This window comes from Excalfactoria chinensis, chromosome 4 (assembly GCF_039878825.1).
Source record: "Excalfactoria chinensis isolate bCotChi1 chromosome 4, bCotChi1.hap2, whole genome shotgun sequence".
NCBI classification, from domain to species: domain Eukaryota; kingdom Metazoa; phylum Chordata; class Aves; order Galliformes; family Phasianidae; genus Excalfactoria; species Excalfactoria chinensis.
The window spans coordinates 46,091,157-46,106,128 of record NC_092828.1 but is presented as its reverse complement, the minus strand read 5'-3'; the positions used below and the strand labels follow the sequence as shown (position 1 = coordinate 46,106,128).

The following is a 14,972-nucleotide window of genomic DNA, read 5'->3' as shown; positions in this document are numbered from 1 at the left end:
ATGTTGACTGATAGCAAACGTGGCCTGCCCTTTGTAACAAAGGCATGAGGCTGCATGTGCTCCCGTCTTCTTTTGTAACACTGTGCAATCATTTCAGGCTTCTGTACTAACCACTAAAAATGTAAATGTAATATTACAACAGCCTTTTGTCCCCATTCCCTGACTGAGTTTGAAGCAGTGTGCATGTTCAAAGGTAGAGCAGGGTACTTGCTGACAGTACTTCTGAAGGGCTGATCAAAGCAAAAATATTCAGCCACATCCTTGGTCCATAGTTGATTGCAGGCCAAATCATAACTGTGTACCTCATACTCTTAGCAAATTGTGAGACTTCCATTTGCTTGCATCAAGATCAGCATGCGCAGTTTACGGGACCCTGGAGAACAGCTGGTTCCATCCATGTGGGTATCAGTGGTACCTTAAAAGATTTTTCCAAGGAATTGGGGGTCGGTTATTGGGACCATGCTTCTTTGCAATTTAGAAATATTCTGGAAATGGTTCTCTCTGATTGTTCTCTATAATCTGACATGGGAACAGTGGGTCAAACAAAAAAAGAAACCCGCTGAAACCCTTGTTGCCATTTCCTTGTAGCGCTTTAGTAATTCCTTACACGCCCATCTGAAGCATACACTGTCAAAACTTCAGCCTAGATTACTGCAGGAAAGCCAGGGGAAAAAAAGGCTTCTTTTTCATTTGGAATTTAGGAAAATTTGTCTGCCTTTTTTGTCTTTTTCAGTTTTCCAAGTGTTGTGAATGTGCTTGCGGTGCTATACAGCAGCATCTATCATTGTCAATAAAATGACCTCTTTTTCTCACTTGCTGACCATAAAAAGTCCAAAGCAGCTGTAGTACCAATGGCACAGGAGGTGTCATAGGCCAGATAGGCACAGTCCTGCTGATCCTGCCTACAGAGCTGGTACTGCCTTGAGCGGTGCTGCTGGCACCCTGCATTGCACAGCTGTGGCACCCAGTCTACTTGTGTGGTGATTCTGGAAGGTGAGGGAAGTGTAAAAAAAGCAGTTTATAATCCCCAGCCGTAAAGTTAGTTTTACTCATTGTGTGCAAAGCCACCTTTCCAAGCTGTGGTTTCTTTAACTTTTCTTTAATCTGGAATAGAAACAGAATTTTTTAGAGTTATTGAAATTGGAGCCACGGGGATACAGTGAACAGAAAAGCTTAATCAAATCACCTCTAAAGTTTAACAGCAGACTGCTAACCTGTGAGATTTGTTGTCATTATTTGGCTAGAGATGTCTGTAGGGAAGACATGGGTGGAATAGGTTGGAATTAAAGGGCTATTTTGGAAATTTAAAAAAATATATCAGAGAACCTATATTTGGGCCAGGGGATATGTTTTAAAGAGGAATCTTCTTTAATAAAGTTAAAAATTTCCCCCTGAACTTTGCTTATGATGCTATATCACATTATGTAAATAAATAAAGCAAAAGCAAGCCCTGGTAAAGGAAGATAATTCTTTGGCTTATACCTCTACATTTCAAGAGAAGATAGCATTGTAATTGGATAGTAATTCCATTGAATTACTGCCCCCGTATATTCTGAGAGAACGAACATCCTTGAAGGTAGTGATGGAATTTAATGAACGGTTGTTATTGCTAATGTTTGGGAGGCAGTGATGGAGCTGCTGTGCAACTAGGAGAGATGACCCAAAGATATGCTGCTGGCCTCTTTCTTTATTTGAAAACAGAAGTTTAGTCTCAAATGAGATGTCAGTATTCCCTTCCTTAGACACAGATTACCTTGCTAGCTTGTACAGATTTTTCCTGTTTAAAACTAAGATGTACAACCAGTGCAGAATAGTGGCATTGGCCTTAAAATACCAGCCTCATGCTTTATAATGATGTAGAGGGAAAATAGATGATAGTAGGAGATTCATTGTACCTTCAGCTGAATGGCACAGGTCTTTGTAATCAAAACAAATGGATTTTCACAAGAATCAGAAGCAGGGTGACTTCCTACACCTGCAAATTTGTTAGGCTGTGCAAAACATTACTTATCTGTTCGAATTTTGACATTCAATTAACTTTAAATGCAGAAAGTAATGTACTGGCTTTTTTCTAACAACAAGCTCAGGAGGAATATATCCTTTAAAATATACATGTGTATGTATGTATTTCTTATTAGACATTATTCAAAACCAAACTTTGCAAAAAGCCAGGATGGCTGATGTCGGTCCATATTTTAAGTGCAGTTGGTAATATTTTGCATCAGGTGTATCTTTATGTTTATGTTTAATAGTTTTTGCTGCAGTTGAGCTGAACATGTCCAAGATCTCTGTCCCTCCATGACAAGAACCTGACTCAGCAGAAGTGCTGCTCTCAGCTCTCCTTCCCAGAGTGTTGTAAGAGTGCTTGTGCATTGGACTCATTTCTTTAGGACAGCTTGAAGCATAGTATTCCAGGTGTTCTTTTGGTTGTCAGTTTTATTCCTTTCACCACCTTCGCCTGTAGAACATTTCCAGTTCATATTTCAGCATGATAATTTTTGCAGGCTGACCTTCCTAGTTTGATCACTGTAGCAATAATTCAGATAGATTTCCCTTGGATTATGAGAGGTACTTATGAGAGAGGGGGATCTCGTCTTTTCTGAGTCTTCCATCTCTACTGAACTGTCCCAGCTCTTCCACAGCTTCATTAATTTTCTAGATATGGGAGGAAAGGCTAAATGGACCTCACCATCATTACCCGTATTAAGGTTCATCAGTCTTTTACAATATGATTTGTCAATGAAGTTTAGCAATATGCTAAGTAAAATATGCAAAATATTCAAAGGAGCCGTGTACATGTAATGAAACTACTTGATGATTGCATAGCAATTTTCATAATCTCCAACAAAGTTTACTGCATAAGAATGCAAATTTTTATCAATTTTTCAACTCTTGATTATAGGAAATTTGCAGCATTTGGCCTCAGAAGGAGGCCTTTGTTGCACTTTTTTTGTACAAATTATTGGTTATGTGGGGATGCATGCTACACAAGTATAAGTCAAGTAAATTAGCCTTGATCTCCATTCTGTATAATGTAGTTCCTTCCCTAGAATCACAGAACAGTTGAGGTTGGCAAGATCTCTGGGTCACTCTGTTCCGACCTGTGCTCCATCAGGGCCACCCAGAGCAGTCCCTGCCTATGTCCATGTGGCTTTGGAAGATCTCCAAGGAGGAAACTCCACAATCTCTCTGAGTAACCTATCTTGTTATATCACAGAAGTGCTTTCTGATGATTAGACAGCACCTCCTCTATTCCAATTTATGCCTGTTACCTCTTTTTCTTGCACCACTGACAAAAGCCCAGCTCCATCTTCTTTGCATCCTCTCTTCAGGTCTTTATTGACACTGACACACCTCTTAGAGAAGAGATGCTCCAGACCTTTGTTATGGTGGCTGCCCTCGCTGGACTCTTTCCAGTATGTACAGGTCTCTCTTGTGCTGAGGGACCCAGAACAGCGTGCAGGCCTCAACAATGCTGAACAGAGCAGAAGGATCACCTCTCTTGACCTGCTGGTGATATTTCACCATATTAGCCTTCTTAGCAGTAAGGGCACTGGCTGGCTCATGTTTATCCTTAGCCTTCTGGGCTAAGAATTGACAAAGAGTCACAGAAAGCTTGCAAGACTTTGTCACAACCTGCCTATGCCAGCTACTACTGCTTGTGGACACTGTTCTTCATAGCCTCTGCTCTGACACATTGGCTTGTGCAAGTTTGAGTTGCCTAGGAAAGTTGTTACTTGAATTTAAAATATACTGAAGCTACTAAATCTGAAAGCTGTTCTGCTGTGGAAAAGGGAATGATTTTGTTGTCAACACTGAAGAGGAAGACTGAATTTGAATAGCACTGCTTACGAAACAAGATATTTATCATTACCAAGCTAGTCATTTTGTGCTGACCTATGGGTGAGTACTCTTTTAGACTAAATACTTCATAAATGGTTTTAGAAAAATATCAGGAGGGCATTTGGCAAAGAAGTGAACAGGAGTGAAATTTTAGTTCTGTACCTCTTAAAGGACACCTGTCTCTTAAATGAATTATCGCCTGTAAAGTAGTTTACTGGGTGTGAGTGAGTAGATAGGTATGAAACAGACATACATATATGCAGGTATTCATCATAGGTAAGATGGGATAGTGTGCACTTGTGTTAAATCCATAATCATATGATCAATTTGGAAAGACATGGGGGAAGGAAAATTATCATAATATTCAATCTACTTAACAGCAACAGTGGGATTATACAACAGTGTCTGCACAGCACAATACAGCAACACAAATGGTACCCTCCATTTGTTCTGTGAAAATTGTTTTCATATCTTACTATAAATATTCAGGACTTCAGACTTATATACATCACAAGAAATAGAACAGCTGATAGCTTACATTATACTGTGATGACAGCTTTGAATTTGCAATGAATAAACTGCTGAGGTGCAGGCAGTATTTCTGGGGAGCAAGTCAACTGAAAGATGTACCCCTTCTGTACACAATTGATCTGCCACATATTTTAAGATACTGTTACTAGACACTCAAAGATATGCCATGGGCAATGGAGACACAGTGTTTTACAAAAACTATGTGATCATGTTAGAAATTGGGAACAAAGTCATCAAATAAGGGGAGAAGTTTCATAACCATCTTGTTAAAATAGATGTCAATAAGGCACAAGGAAACAGTGATGTACAGAAATATTCAAGGTAAAAAAACTCAGTGTATCTTAAAATTATTTAAAAATTATTTTAACTTATTTGAACAGTTAAGTATATTAAAAGTTCCTCTTTTTAATTTATTTCTTGAAAAATTTAGTGATGTCAGTCTTACCTACATTCATTCCAATTACATCATGTTTTTCTATTGATTGCCTTTCAGTTTGTCAGTTGAAGCAGCCTTTAAGCTCATACTTTGTCATTTGTTTTATTAACCATTGTCACTTTGTAGCCTTTTGATCAAATCCTATTCTTCATTTTTATGCATTCACTTTGTTTCTCATTAGTGTCCATATCTCTGTCTCTTACTTCACAAATATATATTACTTTATTTTTCAATTGTTTTAGACCTTTTTATTATATAGAAGTAGTGTCAGCTTTTGCTGTTTGCATGAGGAAGCTTTGGTGCGCTATCACGAGTCAATGCAGAAAGCATCAGATCTCTGGAACAAAATAGTTGAATCTGTTCACTCCTTTGAGGTGCTGTCTGATGGGTGGAGGTGCACTCTCCTTGCTTAACAGGACATTGACATTCACTGTAAAAAGTGCAGCTCAAGCCCAAATCAACGCTCCGTTTTATAGGTCACCACTCATTTCTGTGACTGTAACTGTGCCAGCAGACCCACAGGCTTCCTCATCTGTCCTCCTCTGTCAAATACATGGCTCCACAAGGTCAGCAAGATGCAGCACTGATGCCTGATACCAGCTGACATGTAGCTAGGCTTTTCAGTTCAGTAGTGCAGCAATCTTTAACAAGTGTGGATTGTATGACGAGATGTGTGGTGTAATACACTGTTGCCTGAGTGCAATAGTACGCGTAATGAAACTTCAGCAGTTCCAGGTAGGTTACTTCTCTCAGTCCTTTCCGTAGTGCCCCAATACACAGCAGCATCTCAACTGAGCAACAATCAATAGGCAGTATAAAGTTTTCTGTATGTTGAATAGTGGATGACACAAGCCTGTGTTCACCTACTGACATTAGCTGACACAAAATATGCACCATATATTGGTCACCTTCTAGCCTGAATGTCAGCATACCTACTGGAATGCTTCATCTAGCACAGGTAGTTTCCAGGTGCAGTCAGGCTTGTTGTCAAAGCTCCCCTTCCTTTTCACATTAGTGAATCCTTCAGGTTCATTGTATATATCACTTTAGCAATGTAATGATTCCAAGCCTTGACATGCAGTTCATTCATTTGTAATATACTATATTTGTTTCCAATGCAAATTCTTACTTCTTTTGAGTCTGTGTCATTCTTCCTCTTACCTTGAAAATTCGTGGATTATCTCTTTTCCCTCAGTGCATAAATTATGAGACATAAGAAAATTCTTCACATAATAACATAGTAGTGTTATTTCTAGTACACTTTTAAAATCTTTTCATGTTAAGCATTTGCCTGACTTCTCAGTGTATTTTCTTTTCATGATAAATAACTTGGGGTATTTTTGTGCTATGTAAAGTCAAACTCCATTTTAGTATGAGCACACCCATCAGTGCTGAGAAAAAAGACATATCTTGGGCCATTTTTGGATCAGCTGACTACTACTTGCAGTACTGTTCATTCAATGATTTTGTGAGTACCTTTCATATGGAAGGTTTTTATAACTATTTGAAAGTTTTGCAACCTTACCCTTACCAGCTTTTTTGATGTTACAGGAGTCCTTGTCCTTTGAAGTCTTTGACTAGAATTCTTTTGCAGCTTCCCAGTATAATTACTCACATAATATTATGCTACAGTAGCTAAAGTCTTATTATTTAAGTGGCTGAGTAGGATGTTTCATGAAAAATGTCTTCTACAAGCATAGCTTTGTACTTGACATTTCTACTCAAATATGAAAGCCATTGAACAAGACAGTAATTCTCTTTCAGGCTCAGTGCAGTTATCATCTTTGTGAGTAGTCCTACTGACTACATAAGGTCTTTCCATATCAGTCAAGACTGCAGTACTGGAATCCTGTCTTTCTATTTTGGAGACGATTTAAGCCCTGTTTGGCAGTAGCTGCTTGTGTTGCAGAGCAGAATACATATCCTGTGCCAAGTGGTCAGGTCCACACAGCTTACTGCTCATCCCTTTCCACTGAAAACCAGGAACCCATCCTGTTTTGTCTTCTCCATGACTTTTCCTGCAAACTAACAAATGTCAGAACATACTGTGAATAACAATGGATAGCACAACACAATTTGATTTATTTTATTATTATTTGTTAAGTGAATGCAAGAAATATGAGTTTGCTGCTGTTCCAGTCCCTTGTTTGGTTGTTTTACTAACTGCAGTAAAGTTTTAGAACTTTCATGAACTATCACATAAAAACAAGGCGTTTCTTTACTCGGTGTTACCTGTGAAAAATCTATAGATTAGTTTTAAAATATTTGTAAGTATCTGTGAATTGTCTTGCTATTTGAAGTCTCTGGGTTTTTTATGTCTTCTGTCTGATTCACCTGAGAGGGCTGCCATTTCCGTAAGCCATTCACTGTGTCAAGAAAAATTGCTCAGGGAAGTTAATAAATCTAAGAGAATTAGAGAAAACCTGCATTTCCCCAGTGATTTCTGGGACTTCATTTCTTCTGCCTATAAAGATTAATGTTTTAGTATTTACCATGCAAGTTCATCTTTATAAAAGGACATTTTGTTTTGATTATTTAGAACCTGGAATCACAAAGACTACCTTGTAACTAGATATGTGTTGGTAGAAATGGAAAATGTATTGTTGTAGTCAGAATCCCCAGGGGAAGATTTCTTATAGAAAGTCAATTGAATTTATTCATAAGTGAAAAGAACAGTCAATATTTGAGATATGTGATGTCAATAAAAGTGAAATATATTAACATACTGTCTGTGTTACAGAGCATGACCTTGCCAGTTAGACTATTTCAGCTTTGTTTCACGAAGCTACTGTGTGCTTTTAAAAACATCATCTCTAAAGGAAAACACAATTAATCTCTTAAAAACTGAAGTCACCAGTCATAAGAACGAATAGTTCAATAAAAGATGTAAGATAAGAGTTTTATATATATATAAAAATACGTCTAGGATTGCATATTGGAAATGAAAGGTGAAATATGTGTAATGTTTTTCACCACTATGAATGTGGATGAGAGGATCGTTCTATGACGTTCATGCTTGTGGGGATTCTCTGTCATCCCAATAGTGGCAGAAGCCACCCAGCTGTCTGTTTGCTGTTTTGTCTTGGATAAAAGATAGCATTATAAAAAGTGATAAGGCAGAGAAAATATGGCAGAACATTATTCCATTAACTTGATACCCTGTTAGTAAACATCTATCTTAGTGAAATACTTACCTGCTCTATCTTACTACCAAATCCTAAATCAGTAGCAAATAATGGAATTTTCATTTGCCAGTCAGTTCTTCAGGGATTGTACTATCTGCCTCCACTGCCACTAACAAACCACCAATTATAATTCAGAAAGAAAATGTCTTCAGGTAAGATAATTATCCATCAGGGGCTGTAGTGCTACACGTAGCATAATATCCAGTTTCATGTGTATTCTCTGATGAGGAAGATCCACCAGAAGCTTTCCACTCCCTGGCGACCCATTGGTAGAAATGTGTTCCTTTCATCGCTTTGCTCTAAAACTTCCAAGGCATGTGTTGACACAAATTGGTGGAATAGTTGGATTGAACTTTCTTCAGTCTGTTACCTCCTTTCTATTCAGTGTAGATCTGTTTGTATACCTACCTGTTCAAGGAATCGGTGAACAACATCAAAATCCCAAGAGCTATCAATGTATTTACTTTATTAGAAACAAATGGAAAAGTGGATTAGTGGAAAAGGATTAGTTAAAGTAATTCAAGTGAGTTCCAAATGTTTATTCATAGAATGGTGGTAAAGTACCACTGTGAGGCAAATTTTAGGAGTATCAGATGCTCCTGTGGAAAAGCAGATGTTTAACTCCCAGCAGTAGCTCTGTAGCTATCTACTTTTGTCTTTTTCTAGCCCGCACCTGTGAGATTAAAATGAATTAAGGAGTTTTGCTCACATTCAAATGTGAGTTGCTTCACATTTTGTACAAGGACTTCATTAAACACATTTGCAAAGTCTCTTTCTTTCACTGTTAGATGGGTCTATTTAATGATGAATAGAATTTGTTTATAGAAAGGGAATTTTTAGAAGGCTGTCTACCATGCCTTACATCGCTATTTCTATCACATTGTCTGCTTCTCAGTAAAGGTCAATAAAGGCAAATGTTTCAGTAAAGTTAACTATGAATGCACCAGCATTCACATGCACACGCACAGTCCTAATATCTTCATTATTGTTTTCCCATGTATGTTGCCAATCTTTTCCATTTTTCAAGCTCAGCATGATGATTCCTGTCATTCACTGTTTGTTTCACTCACTCTTCAGGTCTCCTGTGATGGCTGGAGGTCTATTTGCTGTTAACCGGAAGTGGTTTTGGGAGCTGGGAGGCTACGATCCAGGATTAGAAATATGGGGAGGAGAGCAGTATGAAATCTCCTTTAAGGTAAGTCATCATGTCACCTTATGTAATACTTCTTTACTTGTTAGGTTTTATGCCTCTGCATTTTCATTTCTGAATGCATTGTGATCCTGCTAAGTTCACTGATACTCGATTTTGTGTTTTAACTACAAAGAATTTAGTACAGTTCTTTTTCTTTAGGAATTTCCTCAGATTTCAAACAGAACTATGCCATAAATGTATGCTCCAAAAAACTATACAGAAATCACTGAGTGCAGTTTTCTCCAAATGTCTGGCAGCTTACCACCATCATGAAGCTTTACTTTGTCCTTTGTATCAAGTCTTCTCTACTTACCTTCCATCTACTGAACTCCATTATGTTGAGGGTAGGCCTCCATAGGGGCAGCTCATGGAAAGAGAAGGAGAAAGTCATAGGAAGGAGAACCCTTTTCAACACAATCACTAGATCACCTGAGTTCTTATGAGCTGTTATTGGCAGACCAGGTTTTCAAAATTGCTTGATTTTTTTTTAATTGCATTTATAATAATAATTTGATAATTAAATGATAAAATTGTAATGGCAGAGAGTTTCAAAGTGCTGAGGTTACATACAACCGGCAATCTTACATCCTTTATGTGGACACGTGTATTCAAATCAGTTGTTTAGCTTTTATATGCTGAGTTGAAAATCTTGTTACCTTTTGCATGTCAGATAGGTATTTCCGTTAGTTTAACAAGGACTAAATGTATAATTTTGAAAATGCATTTTCTTTTGTTCCAGTTTACTCAAAATTAAGAACTCTAACTTATGCAAAGGTTTTCTGTTAGCTAATAGAAATCAATTATATAAATGAATTGAGTCAAACATGTATGGATAAAGTTTGGATTTTTGATCAGAATTCACATTTAGCTTCAGGATCTTTCCATCCTACTTCCAAACTCCTACAGTGTAAAGCTCAGTAAATAAATTTAGTATGTCAACCATGACTAATATTGTACATACTGCTCCATCTGAATTTCAGCAGTGATTAAAACAACAGAACTAGAGCCATTCTATTGAATGAAACATACAGTGTGATCCTACACTGGACTGCCAGACTGTCTTTATTATGGGAGTTATCAAAACTAGAAAAATGGTTTGTATTAACTGAACTACTCTCCTCTTTCTCTAAATCATTTTAACACCACAGCAAAAATAAATAAATAAATAAATAAATAAAAATTTTATATATATATATATGTATGTGTATATATATATATATATATATATATATATGAAGGCAAGGGAAACCCAGTAGTTAGAAATCATCTTTAGAATATATCAGTTTACATTCTATCCACATAAGTCATTTCAAAGTCAAATGTAAAGACGTAGTCACTTGCAGCTGTAACAAGAGTTTCTAACAGGTCACCTAAGATTTTATTATTCTATTCCATATATTCTTTTTATTTGTCATAACAAAGAATATAATTGTAATGCAGTCCAGTCTTTGTATAGAAACCATGGTAACAGCACTAGAAACTGACATACTAGATTACCCCAGCATGTTTTGCTCAAGCAATAGATTTTTTCTATAGCCAGCTGTGTCACACTGGGTCTCATTTCAGTCATATCTTCTGAATCATCTCATTAGTACACGCTAACCTTAGAGTCCCTGTATTTTTTATTGGTATTAAAAAAGAAGAAGGAAAAGGATTGCCTAATAGAAACAGCTTTTTACTGGAAGAACTCAACCTACACAAGTTTCAGAAAAAAAGACTTGTTTTGTTTGGAATGACAGAAAAATGGAAGAAGAAATCAAGGGGGCAGGAGAGAGAAACTGGACAGACTTTTTAATTGTATCTGAATCACCAGTATCAGCTTGGGCTGCTGCTTCAACAGTTTCTACATCAAGAGCTATAAATTCAGTCCTCTTGAAACATTTTTAAGTGACAACAAATTATTCAGTTTAATTTACTATTCTATTTATAAACTTGAGAGATTGATGGACTTGCCATCTCTGTTATTCATAAAGTCAGTGAAGAAAACAAATGTCCAACCTGTGTGAGACCTTTACTTGAGTTCATAGGAAAATACATCTTAGAGTTCCTTAGGACAGCCACAGCTATGGTTTGAGGAGGTATTGTGTCATGGGTGCTTTGCATCTACAACATATCTAGTGTTAATGCTATCTTGTTTGGCAAATAAATATTTGGAGCATACTGCTGCAATAACTCTCTCAAGAATATCTATAAACATCAGTTCCCAGTCATTTCAATTCAATTAGGTCTTAAGTATTCTGTGAAAACATGGTTTTTTCATTAAAAGCTGCAAAAAGAAGCAATCCTTGTTACATTGAAAAGTTCACAATAAAGTATTCTTCCTTCTTCTTTTCTACTGCTGCCAAATCTCGTCTCTAGGCTTATATTTCAGGAAGAATGTCTGCAACATCCCACAGTGTTTTGTATTCTTATTTTCTATACCTTTTTCAGCCTCCCTGTGGTGGTACATTTCTGCTGGTTCTAGACTGTTTCTTGCTCAGTGCTCAGAGCACCAAGCTGACAGCTTTGCGTGACATACTTTATATTCCTCTTCCACCAGTTTACCGTTTTGTGGGTTCTTTTCCAATACTTTCAGTGTCTCTTACCATTGTCTGTCTTGTTACTAACTCTCAGCAGCAGCAGTATATTTCTCAATTAGTTTTGAAGCCTGATCCAAAACCCATTCAGTCCCTCCTCAATCTTTTACTTAATTTGCTATATGTTTACGTTCTTGTTCCCAGCAATGCATCCTCCACTTCTCCAATATCATGAGTCTCTTACTGCAGTAATTATGATTACAGCTTAGCATATGGATTGGAATCTCGTTCTCTTGTGTACTGTATTTACATTTTACAGATAGTCTCTCAAGCTAGACAGATAGGTAAGGCAAAAAGGGAGAGGGCAAGCAGCATTTGTTATAAGGATGAAGTCGTATGAAAAGAGAGTGATTCACCCAAAGTCCTACAGTAGCTGTATAATGGTACCAGAAAAATGTTGTGACAGTACCTAAGCTGCAGTCAGGACCTAAGCCACACAACCACAACTTCATCTCTTTTAAAGCTTTGCATTAATTCTTGCCTCTTGCTTTCAACCATCCCCATAAAGTGTTTTGCAACATTCTCTGGGAAAGAGCTATATAAAGACAAATTGTGATTTAGTATATAGCTGACACATAAACTACTCTTCTTTTGATCTTTCCAAGCTGAAATTGCATTGTTTTGGTTTCATCTTTGTTTTTTGTACCACAGACACAGAACAGATTCATTGCTTCTGTAAGGAGGAGGCATTAGCAATCTTGAGAGTTTCATTGCTTGCTTCTTAGATAAACAGAGGCATCAGTATTATGATATCATTTCGCCAAATGTCCCACACCACCTGAATTCCTTTCATGCTACACTGAAAACTGCAGTATTTAACACAGAAGCCATTCTCCTATTTCCTATATTCAATGCAGGTGACATAAAAATGCACATTTTAAAGACAAGGTTGCCAGAATTGATCTTCCCAGGAAAATATAAAAAATGCCTTTAAAACCATTCTGAAGCTGAAAGATAAACAGGAACAGCTGCTAAATTTCCTTCAAGGCAGCCCAAGATTCATTTCAATTACCCTACACAGAGCACCTCAGGTGCAGCACAGCATTTTCAAGTTTTATGTCTATCAAATATAAGCCAACACAAAGTGTTATTTCCTCCCACTTGTTATTGCCTCAGCATACCTGATGGGGTTTTTTTCTGAATGTTTTTCTACTTTTCTTTTTTTATTCTCTTTTTTTTTGTTTGTTTGTTTTTTTACTGATACTCAATGCAGTGTATGTCTACCTCAGCTCTCATCTCCATTGTCCAAGTTAAATTAATATTGGCCTACGTATACGTATATATACTACTTTATACTACATTCTTGTTGCTTTTTTGTTACATTCGTTCTGTGGCTGACCTCCCTCTGAGACTACTTCTATGCTGTCTCCTCTTCAATGACTTAGAAACCTTGCTTAATAACTTCAGTGTCTTGTCTAGCCTTCAAAATAATGTTTTAATTTAAAAACAAACAAACAAACAAAAAAAAAAACTGCAATGAACAGTCAATATATACCTGCATTTTCATCAGTGCATTGGTTGATTTTAAGGCAGCCACAGAGATTTCCACCAAAAGATCCCAAAGGAAGTATTGTCCGAATGAAGTATTGACAGAAAGGTGAATGATGTATTTTTAAATGATTGGCATTTAACATTCTTGTGTTTAAAACTTTTAGTATGTTTATGAGCGTTGTGAGGTAGGTGACATGCGCTTAGGCGGGTAAGGATTTGAGGATTTCAGTGTTTTCTTTAAGATGTATGTTTTACAAAAAACAAAAGGTCATGTCAGCGTGGCGTAGCAAGGCTGCTCTGGGCTGTAATGAGTTATTCTGGCCCAGATGTAGGGCGTTTCTTTGGGTCTCCATTTCCAACCCCAGAACTGTGCTCATGCTTAATTCCATCAACATGTGTGTTTCCATTTGGCACAGTGATATCCAGTACAGCTGCCTGTATAATCCTTTGCCGCCAGTCTGCACAGCATGTCTGCCCATCTGACATGCTGTCATGCACCAGAAGCAGCAGCATGACACTCCTTGCCCTGGAAGGACAGACTGCTGGGAGCTGTTAAGTTCCTGAGTAACTCACAACTGTATCCAATGTGCAGTGGGGTCTCTGGATCTGCAGGACAAGTGCAGGCTCTTCCCCCTCTTCTGCCAGTTTCAAGCCTTCCTTATTCTCTCCCACTAGCGTACTTGGGTTTGTCCAGCAGTCTGCTATAACGCATCAAACAATTACCGGGTCTCAGCTGGATGTCAGGGCTACCAGCTGACAGACTACAAGGGCCAATACCCAAATGGCCCATAGCTTTCTAAATTGCTTTGCAGCTCAAGCCCTCATGCTAAAACCCCTGCTTTCTCCATTCACAGCATGAGTAGCACAGTCAGTCTCAGGGGCTGAATTCCTCCTTGCTACCTTTGGCAATTGCTTTCAGTTACACTCAAGCACCAAATTATCCCATAGCACAGTGCTTAACATCTGCATGTTCAGATTACAAAATTTCATCACAAGCTGACGACCACACAGCCGGGACCGCACAGATTTAGTGCAGTCATGCACAGCGAAAGTGGCCAAACTCCTGTCCATTTTCACTGTTGCTTTAAGTGAATGAAATTAATCATTTATTTTTTCCTGCGATTTCATTAGGCCAGCAGCTACAGCTGGCGAGCTGGTAGGCAGGAAAGGCAGGGTGCAAAATGTAAGGTTAAAAAGTACAGATGCACATTGTTCTCTGCACACCTCACAGAAAACATCAAATATTCATAATCATATCATATTTTCTGATACCTTTTGTTAGGGATCTGGTTACTGTTGTTTCAATGGGGAGTGTGTCAACTTCCATATAAATTCCTTACTGCATGTAAGTTGTTGGTAAAAAATATTCAGTCATCTGTTCTGTTGTGCCTAGGTCACAAATTTGCTTCATCTCACTCCAGAATGCTTCAAATACAGATAAAACCATACCTAATATATGGACCTAAATTCTCACCCCAATGAATGGAAATGTTTCACAGCACACCTTTACATGCACCTACATAAAGAGGCAAGGATAAGCCCTTTCTATCTCCAATTGTGTGTGGTTTTGTTTTAGACAGTGAGAAGGGGCTGGAGAATTTTTGTTTTTAGTCTAAGGTTAGTACCTGAAACCACAAGTGTCCCTTATGTCGAATAAAAGTCATTCTCTTACAATATTTGCAGAGAACAAGAACAGCAATTTTTGCCAAGCCTGGGGA

At 37.7% G+C, this 14,972-nt stretch overlaps 1 protein-coding gene across 2 annotated transcripts in view; it reads left to right on the top strand.

Annotated features, from left to right (window-relative positions):
- The window catches only part of GALNTL6 (polypeptide N-acetylgalactosaminyltransferase like 6), a 421,154-nt gene that overhangs the window by 367,185 nt on the left and 38,997 nt on the right, over positions 1-14,972 (top strand). For both annotated transcript variants that reach the window (XM_072334685.1, XM_072334684.1), the window contains one exon: positions 9,073-9,190. In XM_072334685.1, the coding sequence (XP_072190786.1) occupies positions 9,073-9,190 (118 nt within the window). The remainder of the gene's footprint in view (positions 1-9,072; positions 9,191-14,972) is intronic.